This window comes from Calidris pugnax, unplaced genomic scaffold, assembly GCF_001431845.1.
Source record: "Calidris pugnax isolate Ruff unplaced genomic scaffold, ASM143184v1 scaffold24, whole genome shotgun sequence".
In the NCBI taxonomy this organism is placed as follows: domain Eukaryota; kingdom Metazoa; phylum Chordata; class Aves; order Charadriiformes; family Scolopacidae; genus Calidris; species Calidris pugnax.
The window spans coordinates 34,340,044-34,356,146 of record NW_015090922.1 but is presented as its reverse complement, the minus strand read 5'-3'; the positions used below and the strand labels follow the sequence as shown (position 1 = coordinate 34,356,146).

At 38.9% G+C, this 16,103-nt stretch overlaps 1 protein-coding gene across 6 annotated transcripts in view; it reads right to left on the bottom strand.

Annotated features, from left to right (window-relative positions):
• The window catches only part of GRM1 (glutamate receptor, metabotropic 1), a 188,251-nt gene that overhangs the window by 143,937 nt on the left and 28,211 nt on the right, over nt 1-16,103 (bottom strand). For all 6 annotated transcript variants that reach the window (XM_014951092.1, XM_014951093.1, XM_014951095.1 and 3 more), the window contains exon 3: nt 5,326-5,575. In XM_014951092.1, coding sequence (XP_014806578.1) covers nt 5,326-5,575 — 250 coding nt within the window. The remainder of the gene's footprint in view (nt 1-5,325; nt 5,576-16,103) is intronic.

Sequence of the window (16,103 nt, the reverse complement as noted above, 5' to 3'; positions counted from 1 at the left end):
AGGTAAACCTTTTGCTGCTTAAATGACTATCTTCCTATTTGTCAACATGCCATTTATGTTATATTTGCTTTAGGCTTTTGGACCATTATGAGTTTTCTCACTCAGACTACCCTCCCAAAAAAAATCAGCACATAGTATGCTAGTAGTTTGAGTTCTGTCATATCCATTCAGCAAAGATGAGTTACTACCAGCTTTCTTAATGCAACATTTCCACTCATAGAAAACTGGTGTAAAACGCTATCATGAGCAACACTGTGAAATCTACTATTTTTGCCAGATTTACAAGGCCCAAACCTATCCTAGATAATTTAGGCTAGAAAAAGGCAGGCTTAATGAATGAAAGAGAAAGAGAAATGCCTGTCATCATGCTGTTGGAGGTGCAACCTATGTCATCTGTGGTGGGTTATCCTTGCTCAGCATCCACACGCCCACCCAGCCACTTACCAACTTCCCCTTGCCCAACAGGACAGGGGTAGAAAATAGGATGAAAAATCCCATAGGTCAAAATAAAGACAGGGAGGTTGTTTAATAGTTACCATCACAGGGAAAAGAGACTCAACATAGAGCCAAGTAATTCCATTTATTACCAATTAAAATATATTTGGATAATGAGAAGACACAAATTAAAACACCTTCCTCAGTAGTGGACCACTTCCTTTGATAATTTACAAGATCATCCCTGAGGGGATATCTTGCCTTAATACTTGACAGGAGCCACCAGAGGCTATGGATTGTTGCCTCTCTTCTGATTTCTTTGTCTTTTCCCTGATCCCTAGCATAGTATCCCATCTTCTGGGCTTCCTTACCTTCCAATTCCTGTCAGTCTCAGTATCCCAGCATCTGAGCAACCAGGCAGCAATCCATTCACCAGGCAGACACAATCTTTCCACATATCTAAAGTCCAGTCAGGGACCAGGTGATTTCTGCCTATAGAGTGATTTCTGTCACCACCTTCTCCTGTTTCCTTGCCAAGGAACCAGCTTCCTGATCAGACTCTTCCTCTTCCCTTACTAATTGATGCTACGGACCTGTCAATTTCTGCTTCCAGTTTTTCTTTTTTGACTACTGGGGTGATTATTGTAGGGTTTATGTCCCTGTCTTAACCGTGGTGTCCTCAGATGTAGATGCCCTCCTTCCTCTAGTCTGACAGAGCTTAACAGAGGCTCAGTAGTCACAGTGCTAGGAGCTGATAGGTGTCATTCAGGTAGGCAGGGCACTCTTGCGTCAAGTGACGCTCCAATTCAATGGGATTACATGCCCATTCAGGCATAAAATCCCAGGCTTTGGAAGGCAATAACTGCCATAGGCACTTGCCAAATCCTCCCCAGCACCCTGCCACTCAGGCATTGACCATGTCAGGGCACATTTCTCTATCAGCTCACCAAGTTGTTTATTCTTACACCTGGATGAAATCAGGTTCCATTTAGAAGAGAATCCAACCATATCTTCACTGTCAAATGCCTAAAATTCCAGGAGATGTCACCCTACCAACACTTAAAATCATAGTTCTACAACAGCTCATAGAGTGATATTCATGGAGACCATAAATATTGTAAAGCCTATGGAAGTAAAGCAGAACATAGTCCATTACTAAGTGTTATATCGAAAACAGCATGTGCACTAATATATCCTGTCCTTCCTAAACTTCCTCATATGCTTACACAAACCACTGCATGCAGGAGTTTTAGAGCTCATCAAATTGCAACAGAGCATTTTCATTTCCAACTATCTACCTAACATCTCTTCTCCAATGATCTCAGAGTAACTCCTAAGATGGGGGATTTTGTTTACATCTTTTATTTGCTTTGCCTTACCCACACAGATGCTGGCAAGTCAGTTACATGCCTTGTCTTGATGCATCATCCCACGAGATATACAGGAGACACATCTATCTTCCGAGATTCTCTCAAAACCTAATTGATCCTTATTAAATAATATAAAACCCAGAGGCCTATATAAACATGATTAGACACATGATGTTGAGTATCCACATAGTCTCTTCACAACAAAACTAATTTCTGATAAAAGAGCTATCGCCTGAGTTCCCTTAATACAGTTTATTTTCTTAGCGTAATTTTTGCCTTCCGTTACTCCAATACTATTCCAATCATCATTTTTATACAAAGTCATGATCAATTTTTGCCTTCCTCTTTCCCTTTGATTATAAGCCAGTTTTTAAAGTTTTACACTGCGTTTGGACACTATTGATTTCACAACATCTGCCATTCTCCCTCAGTTAAGAATGCAACCTCTTCTGTCCTGTCTTAATCACAGTTTACCTCCAGATTCAGAAATAGGAATTCCCTTTCTTCTCTTTAATGCAATAGAATCCCACTTCCAGTAGCAAAGGAGACTGAACTTCTAGTTAGAGCTCCAATCTGAATTTGAGAACACTTGTTTATATATGGCACCAATAAGGTCATAACTCCATGCCTGAGAAGAGTCAGCCCATCCCAGAAGAGTCCCCAGTGTCTGATGGCCTAGTCCTTGCTCAATGTAGCCCCCTAGAATTCCAGATGTATCATTCCTAAATTAAACTGAAATCAAATTTAGTTCCCACCTCTCTTTCTGATACCTCAAATATAGTTAAACTAAGCTGTGCCTGTCTGCTTTGATCAATAGCAGTGTTGAGGATAGAGCAGGAAGAGAGCTATTTAGCCAGGTGTCCCTTTATAAAGACTTCCTCTTTACAGTGAGTCAGAGCAGAGGATGGGGTTGATACAGTGCGGCTGATAATAAACCTGTGGGTAGATTAAAAGCTTTGTTTAGCTCGTTATTGCAAAAAATCTTGATTTCACATTCACTCCCACTTCCCTCAATTAAAAGAATGTTCTTAAAAGGCTTTTGGTTTTTTGCTTAGCTGGGTACTTGAATAAAAAAGACTAAACAGCATGTCAGAGCAATGTTAATGTGTGCCTCAGTTCCTGTTTGTATATAGATGACCAAATTCATAGCACTGCAGTTTTGCTGTAACTTACTTGTGAATAAGTTTGCTAGATTTGCCATTTTTAAAAATCACTCATTTAGGACAATTCAAAGAAAATGTCTTTTCTTTTAGTTCTGCAAGCACACACAAAACATGTGCAAGCCCTATAATATTTTTTATTTCCACCAGCTGTTGGGCACAATCCAGACTATGCAAACCAATAGCCAGTCTGTTTTATAATTGGATCAGCCCACCCAGGCCTAAAAAGGACTCAATACCAATTACCAGCATAAGTGTAAGTGAAAGCCTATCTGAAAAACACATTGTGATTTTCAAAGAAATTCCATTATTAGCATTTAATAGGTAAGAAGTTCTAAAAAAAAAAAAAAAGCTCAGAGCAACACTGTTGGGTGGATTCCGAGACAAACAATTGAACTAAATAGAGTAGCATAAAGCTTGGTAAAGGCTTTAGTCAAAATTTCAAGATGAAATGTTCCATGCATCCATGGATCAATAAAATGCCTAATAGGAAACTAAGGTTTGTAGCACCAAAGTACCTAGTTTTGGTGCTTAATATAGGAGACTGATTTCCTTTGGCTCTGTCTGTCTCCAGCATCAAGAGGGAGCACCAAAATCAGGTGAACAATAGACACTGCTATAGAGGGACAACACCACATGAAGAAAGCACTGCACAGCCTAAAGCTGCAAGGCATTTACAAAATGACATGGGATGCTGTCACCAAGACTAATTGTATTATAGTTAGTTTCTTCTCTTCACTGAAAAAACATGCTTAAAACATATCAGTCCTGAAACATTCCATTATTTATTTAAAATTATGCATATTGAAGGATGCAGTTGAAAAGCACATGCACAAATCTAGAATATAATACCATTTTCAATATCACCTTACTCTGTGTTTCATTTTAATGTTGATGGTTTTCCAAATGTGCTATGTCTTATCTACTCACACTCCTAGAGGCAAAGCCTCTGCTCCAAATAGATCGCAATCAAAGACTGCAGTAAGAATAAACAATGAAAGGAGGGCCACTGATTGCTTTCAGATGACTACTTAGGCCAGATTAACTATCTGACTTCTAGAAATGATAATTGTGGATTTTAAGGAGCAATACAGTCAGGGAAAGACCAATATAATAGCACAGGGCTAAAGGAGAGCATCTCAGTCGTGACAATGACAGACACAAAGATTTTAGGAAAAGAAAGAGACAAAAATGAAATCTGATAGATTGGAATGACAACAGAATAAAAAGGCAACAGAAGCTATGTAGGTATAGAGGCAACTGTCAAAGGCCTTGAAGGAATGGTGTTTAAACAATAGATAAGAAAGAAACAAAGAGTAAATAGAAGGATTAAAAAAGACATTCTCAATCTAACAGAAGACAGAAAATGTCAGTCCTAATCATTTGAACAAGATTCATTGAAACGGAAAACCAGACATAAAGACATCGCAAAAATCAAGGTGAAAGTCAAAGAAGCCTCATAATAAGAACTATCACAAAAATGGAAATGTGGATAGACTATGTGTGATAGAAATAAAATGATCATATTTCAGTGAATATAGAATCATAGTATCATAGAATTGTCTTGGTTCAAGACCATCAAGTCCAATAATCAACCTAACACTGACAAAAACCATCACTAAACCATGTTGCTAAGCACTACATCTACCTGTCTTTTAAATACCTCCAGGGATGTATAATAATATCTCATTTTGATTAAGACAGTCTTTGCCTATCCAGTACACATCTGCACTGTTACTCTGGTAATATTAAAAGACATATACATTCTGACTTGGCCATCAGCAATTTTGATGTTTTAAAAAATGAACAAGTCTGCATAATCTCAGCAAATGCTCCAGCTTTAAACAGCAAAGATCAGTAAAAAAGCACAGAACTGAGAATGCCAGGTTGTAATCATAAAACTGGAAAAAAGTTTAAGTAATCAAACCCATTCAATAATTCGGGGGTTAAAATTATCAGGATACATCCTTAGTGAAACACATAATTTTGCCACATGTCACACTTCCAGATCGCATTCTGAAACCAGAATTTTTCACTCCCTACTTCGGTTCTAAAATCTGTGAATGAAACATTGCCCTAGAGCGTGCAAAAACACAGAAACACTAATGTCATATATCCATGTAAAAGAGTTAGTAATTAACATTTACTTCAGCAAAATTAACACCGCCAATTAAGCTGCCATACAACTTTATATCCCCTTCCTGAGACTGGCTCTACCATCCTGCCCCTTCTTTTCTTTGCATTAGACGAGTAAACACGAAAATTACAGGAAGCCCAAGTTATATGGTTCTGAAATGAAAGGATTGCTTACAGGACAAGGGGGAGGAGGACAGGCAGAGAAATCACACTCAAAGCCTTACCTTCCAATTAGCAGGAACTCCCCAAGCACTCCCAGGCGCCTCATGGCAATGAGGATCCCCCTCACTGTCATTCCCTCGCAGAAGCAAACCACCACTCTGGCCTTGGGTAACCTTTCCCGCAGCTTGCGCAGCAGGCGATCAAAGCTCTTTTCCCCAGCATTGCTGTAGATCTTGTCTGAGTGAGCAATGCACAGACCCTCTTGGGCAGCCAGCTCTTTGAAGGCTTCCATTCCACTTTCCCCATAATTTCCTGTTTAAAAAAAAAAAAAGATATTATAACATGCTTGTGACCAACTAAGGGGCAGCCATGGTGGAAAACAGATAGTTTTCCTCAAAAAAAAAAATCAACTACCATTAGCAGAAGGAAGAGCAAAGGAGGTTCATCAAAGTGAATATATTTAGAGTTCAGTGGAACAACAAGATGCCCAAGTATTAATAGGTCTTAACTGACCTGGAGACTGCAAGTTTATTCTCTTACATTGATTTACCGGTGGATATTAAAGGCAAACAAGGGATAGATATGTAGAAAAGGGGACAAGGACAGATTAGACAGTAAGGAAAAGTTTTATTAACATTTCTATGGCAAAAATCACAGTTCTGCTAGTCCAGGAAAACAGTCACAGTAAAGACAGAAGAAAATTTCATTCTAGCTCTTCTGTACCACATGCAGTCTGTGCTTTTAAAAGTGAATGAAAGATGGATGTAAAGTTAAAATACAGTGTGCTGACAGCATTTTGAAAGCCTCTTACACTAATCTGACTGGCCAATGTTTGTAACATTTAAAATTTAGGCTCCATGTTTCTCTTGGAATAGGATACTTTCTATCTGTAAGAACTTCAGAAATACCTCTTCCTAATGCAAAAATATTTTAACTTTGTGGTGGAGACAACATCAAAGCTGATACTCCAATTCCCTTTGTTTTTCTATTTATACATTTTGGAAGCTAAATCAACAGCTTTACAAAACTCAGACTGCCTTCATCTATGAAGACAGGTGAAATCTCATTTTTCCTTTGCATATTTTATTCCTGTCACGAGCACAGGATTTATGATGAACATCAATCAGGCAAAAGGAGCAGACGGATTACAAGAAATTGTCTATTAACAGTAACAAGAAATGTCTCAGAAAGAAAAGCATGAATTTTAAGCTATCCACATTCGTAAAGTTTGCTTAATTTATTGAGGGAGCAACGGATGCTGATCACTTCTAGACCCAGACCTTTTCAAGCCAGGAGTAACTCAAGAAGTCTTCTTTCCCCCTTGGCAGCAATATTTTGAAATAGCAAATTGCAATGAGGACTTCTGAATCAGCTTAACTTCCTTCTCACACACACAAAAAAAAATTAAAAAAAATAAAAATCACAGCAACTCCAAAGGTGTAGCCACCAGAGAGAAAAAAATCAGCAACAGACAGTTCAGGCATTCTTTATAAATGAGAGCACAACAGAAACGAGTGCATTTTTCCAGAAATGTGGATCACTTGCCGCAGATCAAACACACTATGCAGCCACACTATGACAGTCGTAGTCACACTAGGGCACAGCCAAACCTGCCAGGTCTAGTGTCAAACACAAAACTCGAGTCCCACGGCGTTTTGCACTGCACTGCCCTAGTTTCTCAAAAATTTGCAGCGCAGCAGAATGGCCTCTTTTCGAACCTGTGACTCAACACCAGATACAGCAAGCAGGTCAGTCTGCTTTTTTGACTATGAGCCAGACATACTCCAGAGCAGGAGTGGTGCCATGGCCCTGCATGGCTGTGGGGAGGAGAGAAGAGAGGAAGGACACACCAGCAAACAGACCCCACTGCAGGCTCAGCACTGGGGCCCCATCCCATGCCCCTGCACTTGGGTAAGGGATGTAACCTCATCACAAGCTGAGAATGGCACAGGTGGAGACATTTCCATGTATTTATAATGGAAACCTGCAGTCACCAAAGGATTTACCCCAGGACCTGAGGTCGGGCAGTTTGAGCTGTACTGTTTTTGTGATTTGCCTCGAGTCCCAGACTGAAGCAGGACAGCCTCATTGCTCACTTGCCATTAGCAAGCACATTACGCTTTGGAAGGAAATTAGGATATATTTCCCAATTCCACGTGAAACTTCATGCAGCACAGACTCATTTGAAACCAGTAGGACTACTCTTAAGTCTTACCCAAGGTGAGCCAGGGAACAAAACTGGGTCTTCTTAGATGTTTAGGCAACGTGTATTAGAAAATAAATGTGGTAGGTTTCCTATCTAAATATTAAGCTAGGATGGGATTTTCTCATACATCAGTAGAGCATCAACTCTGCCGTATGATTCAAGTTAATGATCTCAGTAAATGAAATAATTGAATAAATGAAAAATTAAATTGAATTCCATTTTGATTGCATAACAATTGCCTCAAACACAGTCACACTTATACTATCAGCCTATCAAAATACAGGCTGAGAGGAAGTAAGATTGTTGCTTATAAACCCAATAAGGGTGAGCCTATTGGGCTCCAATGCTTATTAGAAGGGGAAAAGCTGACTAAGATCAAGAATAATACTGACACAAGATCAAATAGGCATAAAAAAATTGGCAGAAGTAATTTAAAGCTAAAATGAAACCTTTCTAACCCTTACATGACAGAAGTAGTGGAACCACTTTGCAGCAACAGCACAAAGAGAGAAATCTGATGTTAGATTGGTGCTTGCTCAGCTCACAAAAGCATTATATGATGTATATGTCTGCAACAGCCAGCAACAAGACTTCATGTCCTCTCAAAGTCTGCTTGCTCTGCTCCCAAAGCCAGCATGCTGCACACCTTGCTCCTCCAGGGGAAAGGACCAGGGAAAAAATGAACACTTAACAGATGTTAGATACATTGTTCAATGCACTCGAACACAGAAGAAAGCACAATATAAGGGCATATATAGTATAGAAAACACTAATTAATTCTGCGCAACAGCCAAGAACATATCCATCTGTACCAGCTTGCTGGGTACATCCATTTCAATCCACACACATGCAACAGCTGAGAGGAGAAATGTGTAATGAAAGCAATCTGCACAAGATGGGAGTCAGTGAAGAGATATAACAGAGCCATGGGCTGAGGATCACTTTTCCTTTGAAAGAGCCATTGAAGAAATTCTCCAATCTTATCTGCAACTGCTTTTTGTTACCAGAATCAGCTGTGAAAAGCCAAAGTATTTATTATGTGAGACTACAAACAACTGATTTTCATTCTGACCCATGCCCAAAACTAGGTGAGCCAGTAACATCCTTTGAGCCCCACAGTACCTTACTAATTTTTAACACTTTTTATTTTAGCTCTGTTCAACATGTACCCTATTCAGACCAGATATTTTCCTTATATGCTCCAAGGAGAATCTGTACAACAGTGTAAAGGTAAATTCTAACCCCATCATGGCTGCAATTTTACTAAGAGGATTTTGATGACAGTCTGCTCTCAGTGCCAGAGACAGCTCTGCTTCACCACTGTAAAAATTCTAGATAAGGCCATTCCTGAGAGGGATCCACATATCTGAAGATGCTGGTGAGAACTACAGGTAGTGAGAATTATTCTCACTCATTGTATTACTTGCATTAAATATCATAACAAAAACATCAAGATGCTGTAGTAAAAATCAAAAATGTTATCTTGATCATCAAAAGACAGACAAAAGAAGAAATTACATAAAATGTAGCCTCATAAATTACTCCTGTGAGACAGTAAGTATTACATTTGTGCCACAGCTACATTGGAAGTAACATTATTTGCTTGCTTTAACACTTGAGCTGCATGGAGAACAGAACCCATGAGCTCCATCTAAAAGGTTTATATTCTTCTTTATATTATAGCTGTTTGGCAAATTTACCCCCATTCTCTTTGTCAAGAGAACCATTTATTTTTCATTTATGAAATGGAGCGGAAATGTAGCCTTAGCAATCAGATGCTTATGAAAATCCTGGAGATTGCCTTCTTGAGGGATGCACAGAGCAACTGTGTGGGTCTCCCCAAGCCACATGACAATGTGCTGTGTTTTCAAGGAGGTTATAACCACAACAGTGTGTCCCACATAAATCAGTGTCTGATTTCATTCAAGCATAGGGATTATTTGTGGGGCAGCATAAGGAAATATGAACCATCCATATTTGTACTGCAGAGAACATCACCTTGAAATATAGGCTAGTACTTGCTTAAAAAAAAAGCTTAAAGAAGAAAACCATAATGCTGAATAAGAAGACAGACTGTTCTCTCATTCTCCTTTCAGTGTCAATAGGAAGTATCAACTACTTTTTCAGAAACCCCTTTCAGAAACACCAACAGCAAAAACCCGCAGAAGAGGACTATGCCTGGAAGAAGTTCCAATGCACTTAAATAACAAAAGGCAGGGAGCAAAAGATACTTCACCTGCCTGGGACATGAGTAATACCTTCAGGTGAAGTCACCTATTCCTTGCCATTAAGGGCTTATTTGTTGCATTTATTCCTCTATTCCATTGCAGCAGTAACCACAATGTAGATGGAAGGTGAAAACAAAAAAAAAAAACAAAAAGAAAAATACATCCTGCAAACACTCAGTGAAGGAAGTGCAACAATAAGACAACCACAAAATCTAACTTCAACACGGGGTACTACAAAGACAAGTGATGCCGCAGGAAGGTCCCTCATTTCACAAATAACAAGTGAAAAACTATTCTCTGGACTCTTTTTTCCTCTCTCAACATTATGATCTGTTTGTTCACCTCTCCAAAGCTTGTAGATACCTTGCTGGAGGTATGAAATTTGATCATTGTTCAGTATTGATTCACTATAAAACAACTCTTTTCCTCAGCTAATTAACTGCTTTTTGGCAGAGAGAAAATAAGAGGAGAACAAGAGCACTGCATGACACAACAGCAAGGAATAACACTCAAAAGCTTCTCTACTGCAAAAGCAGATTATTTGGGAAGAGCAGAACAAAGACATGACCTGATTATTTTCTTCCTCATATGTTGCAATAGCTAATTTACAAAAACTGGTGGTAATACTAATTATGACAGTAACTGTAGTAGTCAAATATGTCTGGGATGACTGGAAGGCTTTGAACCACTGAACAGAAAAAAAAAAAAAGTGGCAGTTTTCTCCCCAGTAACATCCTGCGTTTCCCTGTGTGACAAGGGCATCTTTGAATAGGGTCAGTTAATAAGAAAATGACAGAATCACCTAATTTTACTGTGTTTCTTACCAGTTAAACCATCATGTACATACTCTTAGTCCATTTCAAAATAATATTAAAAAGTTCAACCATCAGATTTAAACTGGTATGTTAGTAACAGGTAGGGAACACATACACAATCTATTAATGTGTCTCAGATGACAAGCAGACATTTTCTAAACTAATAATTCACCCCCTTACATCCATTTTTCCACACCTTTGATTGGTAGAGTTAAAAATAGAAGCCAAAGTCTACATTTATTCCCTAAATGTAGCAAACTGACAAAAAAATGAAAAGTTGTAGAAATGGATCTACCCATGTGTATTATTTTGGTATATCCCAAGCATAAATACGACACTGATAGAAAGCAGCTCTGCTGGCGTATGGCTTCCAGGACTGTTAAACTGACACTGTCCCTCCTCCGCCAGACTTCTCTGTCACTGTGGAAAGGGTAAAGATCCAACACTTCCTTTTTTCCCCAAGAATGTCTTTTTCAAGGCTAAAAATCACACTGATGTCAGGAGAGGCTGCATTTTACCAGTTATCAGTTATTCCAACTAGGACCTAGGTTTCCTTTTTCAGTGAACCCTCTTCACTTAAAGTTGACTTTGCCACCTAAAGCCCTTTACCACAGTCTCTTTTCAGAGTTTGGGTAGCTTTCTCAACATCATTTTCTTTCTTCACTGAGCATGTCTCACCTTAGATGTTTTTAAAGGAAGTCAAGCTAGAAGAACACTTTACAAACCCTAAAGGACTGGCCATTTTACAATAAGAAAAATTCTGCATGTACATGAACTCCAGTTCTGGTATCAGTCAGGACAAAGCAGTGAAGAAAATGCCAAAAGAAAAACTTCAGTAGGCCTAAAATCCTAGTCTAACTGCAAAGCTGTAAAGGAAAACTCCACCTCTCATTTTATTTTAAGTAGTTTGCAGATAAAAAAGCCCTTCCAATGCTGGCCCCTAAGGACAGTTTAACACAGGTTGAATGTCACAGATACTCACTACAGGCTATTTTTCTTTAGCAGAGCTAGAGAGATTTTGTGTTGGGTGGAGGGATCACCGTCCTTTAATTACAGAGAGGGCAACTCACTATCAGAAACTGAAATACCTGTATATACACTCTGCATTCTTTTACAATATTTTAACAAAGTTTTCTGCTTTCACCCCAGATTTCAAAGCAACTGCACTCTAGCCTGACAAACACCAGAAGGATGTGTTAAATGAATGAATGGAGTCATCACTGGTACACTACAGACCTCTGCCATCTGTGCTTACAGCTTATTTCCTTCAGAACTTAAGACCCTTCTAGAAATGCAAAAAGTGAGCTGTTGAGACCAGACTAGTCTTTTCATTTTCTAAAGTCAAGTAAAACTGAAAATAAGGAAGAAAAGAAAAACAGAAGATGAAAGGGCAGAGTTAGATAATTTTTATAGCCATAAAACAATACAGTATTCCTATCATCATCCAAGTTTTCAGAGATGTATCTATAAATCGAGTAAGAAAATCTGCATGATTTTAGTAAATGCTACTTACCTCATTATTTACAAAGTATGCACATTCTGCCAGCAGGTCACCGTAGTGATATATTATCTCAGTAAAGAAGACCCAAACATAAATAAAACTCTGCTACTCCCTACAGTGGCTACATTTAAGCTTTCGTCTGGAATGAGGCAGGTGCATCATCTTGAAAAACTAATTGAGATTCTTGTCAGAAATACAAGCACAGGTGAAGTCAGTCCTGAAGTAATGAGCATATTAGTGTTAAATTGCACTTCCCTCATAAGAGAAATACCAAAACAGGGTCTTATACCAATATTTTTTTCCTAAATGTATTCAAAGACTACTCTTAATGCTTGTTTATTATGTGTCCAACAAAGAGCTTTAGAGAATTGTTTATATTCTAATGGAACTGTATCCGCTCCAACCTTGGCTGTTAGATAGTACTTGTAACAAATTCACTTGCTGAACTTAGTTTTTCTGTTCATGACTTGTCATAAACAAGTAAGTAGCTTCCAGTTTTCTTCAAAATGTACTAAAAATAATGTACTGATGCCCAACATTACCTGTTTGTTAGTTCTGCTGATGAGAATTGTTTGAACAATGGGTCACAGATGTTTTCTGTTTCTTGATGAGATTAGAGAAGTAAACATAAGACTAGTTTCAACACTCTCCCATCAATAATCTCTACTGGTTTTCTGAAGCTTGCTTTGAATATTATAGTTAGTAAAATCATTTACAAAAATAGTTATAGGAAAAAATACCCGAAAGGGTCCTTGAATTTGAAGAAAAATATTCTCTTTTCTTTTTTTTAATACGAGCAGACATTTCAAAAAGAAGGAATGAACTATATGCTCAGTTCTGCTCATGTTTCAGCAATTATGCATTATTTTAGCTCACATCAAGCACAAGATTTAAAACCTTGATGCCAACCTCCAGCAACCAAAAAATCACACACAAGAGTCCTGTACTATGAATGAAGGTTTGAACATAATGGATTGAATGGAAAATTAGAAGCCTATTTCTACTGTTTATCTGTTTTCTGAACCTGAGGGCACAGTGAGGTCACAGTTTCTGATCTTTCCCTAAAATTTTGACAGTTAAAAATAGTTATTTTTATTTTTTGAACCTGATACTCACAAAACATGTTTTCATGGGCTGAGACTTTGAAAACAAACACCATGAGATACTCCACAAAGAGTCAGCAAGGCTATGAACACTTTCCAATAACCTACATTATCAATGGCTTTAGGAGGTAGGTAGAAAGTATGTTAGAAATGAGATTATTTTTTGTGTATTTTCCGCTCATTTTCTCATTAAAGAGAAGTCAGTGCTTGCAACTATTCTCACTGCAGTCCTTGATTTCGGTGGCTACACTATCAGATATTTATTAATACTTAAGAGGGCCAAACGAACTATTAAATTTTATTTCTCTCTGTCTGTTAATGTGCATCATTGAAATTAATATCCAAAATGCTACTGACCTAACTATAACCCCAGAGCTGAATGTTCATGGCCTTTATGGAAATATTGCATATAAATTATTTTTAGACACCAATACTTTATGTTTATGCGAGCCAGAGATCTCAACGTGAATTATATCAGGTTTGGAATAACATCTAAGTAAAAAATCTTAGTCTTCTTTCTAAAAAACTATACCTAATCATGGCTTATCCATCACCAGATAAACTGTTCAGCTAAATAAAATAATATTCTGGCCTTTGTTGCAAATGAGAAGATAGACTTTTTGATGTATGCTTTACCAAATCCCTAGATATTGTAATCTTCTTATTCAGAAGAAAATTATGTGATTTTAGAAAAAAAATTGTTTTAATTTAAACATGTTTAAGACAGACAGCAGCTGCTTTGCCTTATATGTCCATTACGGAATTTGATGAAAACAAATATAATTTCCAAATATTATCTGAACTTTCTGCTTATTCACTGTCTACTTTTGATTTTGACTATTATGACCAATTATCTGTAATCAATTATATCAGTATAGCTGGAAGAAACCCAGAATAACATATTAAACAATTCTCCCTCTTGGATTGATATAAGAAGCAAGACAGAAAGTCAGAAAAGTTTAAATCCTAAGTCTGAAAGCTAGAGATAAGAAGTAAAAAGATATTTTTAACAATTTAAGAACAAGGCTTAGGAAAAGAGAACTGGAATGTGTAAACAAAACCAAAATGTATCTAAACAGAAGTGTTTCATTTTTACAGAATCAACATTTTCAAAAAGATTTAATTTAACTTTATAAATATTTTTTCAGTAACACCCCCCCTCCAAAAAGCATTTAGTCAAAATATTTCCAATCACCCCTAAGCTGAAGTCCCAGTTCTGCAAACACTGTCACAGATGGTGACTTGAATACTCACCGCGATGCTTTAAAAGACTTAAAGCAGAGAAGTTAAATACACAGAACAAGTGTTTGTAGGATTTGAGACTGACAGAAACCAATTTTTAAAAATCAAATCCTAATTTTGAACGGTTGTCCCAATGATGAAATGCAGGTGAGATAATCATGCTGGCATTTCCAATTGAGTTCATAACCTCGAGGATTAACACAATATAAATGTTTAAATTACACAATGTTAAAAGGGATATCTGGTGCTGATTGCAGAAACATTTGAAATACCTTTCCCCACAGGCTACTGTAGTATCTGCAGATGAAAAGGTGACTTAATGCTGAGAATCCAGGCAGAGCTAGTACAGGAAATGAATGTAAAAGCTGGATTACCAGAAGGAAAGAACAAATTATTAGTTTACTTTGCATAGCTCCCACAGAGGTATTATAAGAGAGTGAACTTTAGAAGGGCAGACTTGTGAGATAGAAAAAACTGACTAAATGCAAGTATGGCAAAGTGATAAGACTGAAAACATGAGATATTGCAGAACGCTTGAAAACACTGCTCATTAATTAAGAGCAAAAAGAACAGTTCACCTTCTCTTCTCTCAATTGCCATTAAACTACAGAAGCACAAACAGGGACTGAGCACAGATACCGAGTTAGCTAAGTCCTAAAGGAACAAAACTGCCACAAATCTGACAATAAACTTCTGCAGTGACTAACACGCTTTTTGCTTTCACATCAGAAATCCCTACTTTCCCTTCCCCTGTACCTCTCTCGCAAATTTCCCTAGCTGATAAGGAAAGGTTTTGAAGAAGAGTGACCGAAGGCAGGAAAAAATAGTGAAATGACGCAGCCTTAGTCTGACCTTGGCAGCTGGGAGCCACCAACTCTATCCACCAGCACATTGCATGCTGACGGAGAAGCCCAGTGGATGTACATCCACAGGGCTCTGTCAGGCTGTGGTCTGACCTCCTGAGTCCTCTGACACTTTTGCCCATGCCCAGGAGCACTCCCCAATCACCCCTTGTGCCCTCTGGGCTGAACCGGGGAGGCCCTGGGGGCGAGAGGCCCTCCCTGCCCTCCTGAGGTGGTGCTTCATGCCTTGTGTGTCCCTGGGCAGATCTATGCAACGCTGCTGTGCAAACCCATGAAACAGCTTGTTGGAGGGAGTAAAGAAGAACCCTTTGCTGGGTTAAGAAACAGAAGAAAGGACAATTCATAGAGAAAGACAAAAAGATCGGGGTTATTTTTCCCAGACATTACAGTTTTTCTTTCTCCATACCCACAGCCCCATGGCTTACAGACTGCTCCTGAGGAGCAACATCTGGGTGCTCACAAGTTGTATGTTCATCCAGAAGGTCCCCAGCAACCTTCTGTCCCCAGCTGGAAACAACCTGAACTCCAGCACATCATCCCAGCGTGGCTTCAGCTGCTCAGCCCTCAAATAAATGCTCTTGGAAAAGTGTGATGAGGGAAGGGAATGGAACAACCTGCTGCCAAAGGCCCCTGAGATAACCGCAGGTCCTTGCAAGCGCCAGGGAAGACAGGGACAGCCCTGCTTGCTGCCGCCACCTTGTCTTTTCCCAAATTACACCTGTGAGGGATGAAGCATGTGGAGAAATGAGGCCCCAGTGAGGCAGGCAGGCAGCAAGGGCAGCAGCAGGGCCTGGAGGCAGGGCAGAGCAGGGTGCAGGCCCCGACATCCGGGCTGCCCCAGCTGCCGGGGGTGGCTGTTGTCAGGGCAGCCATCTCTGCCGG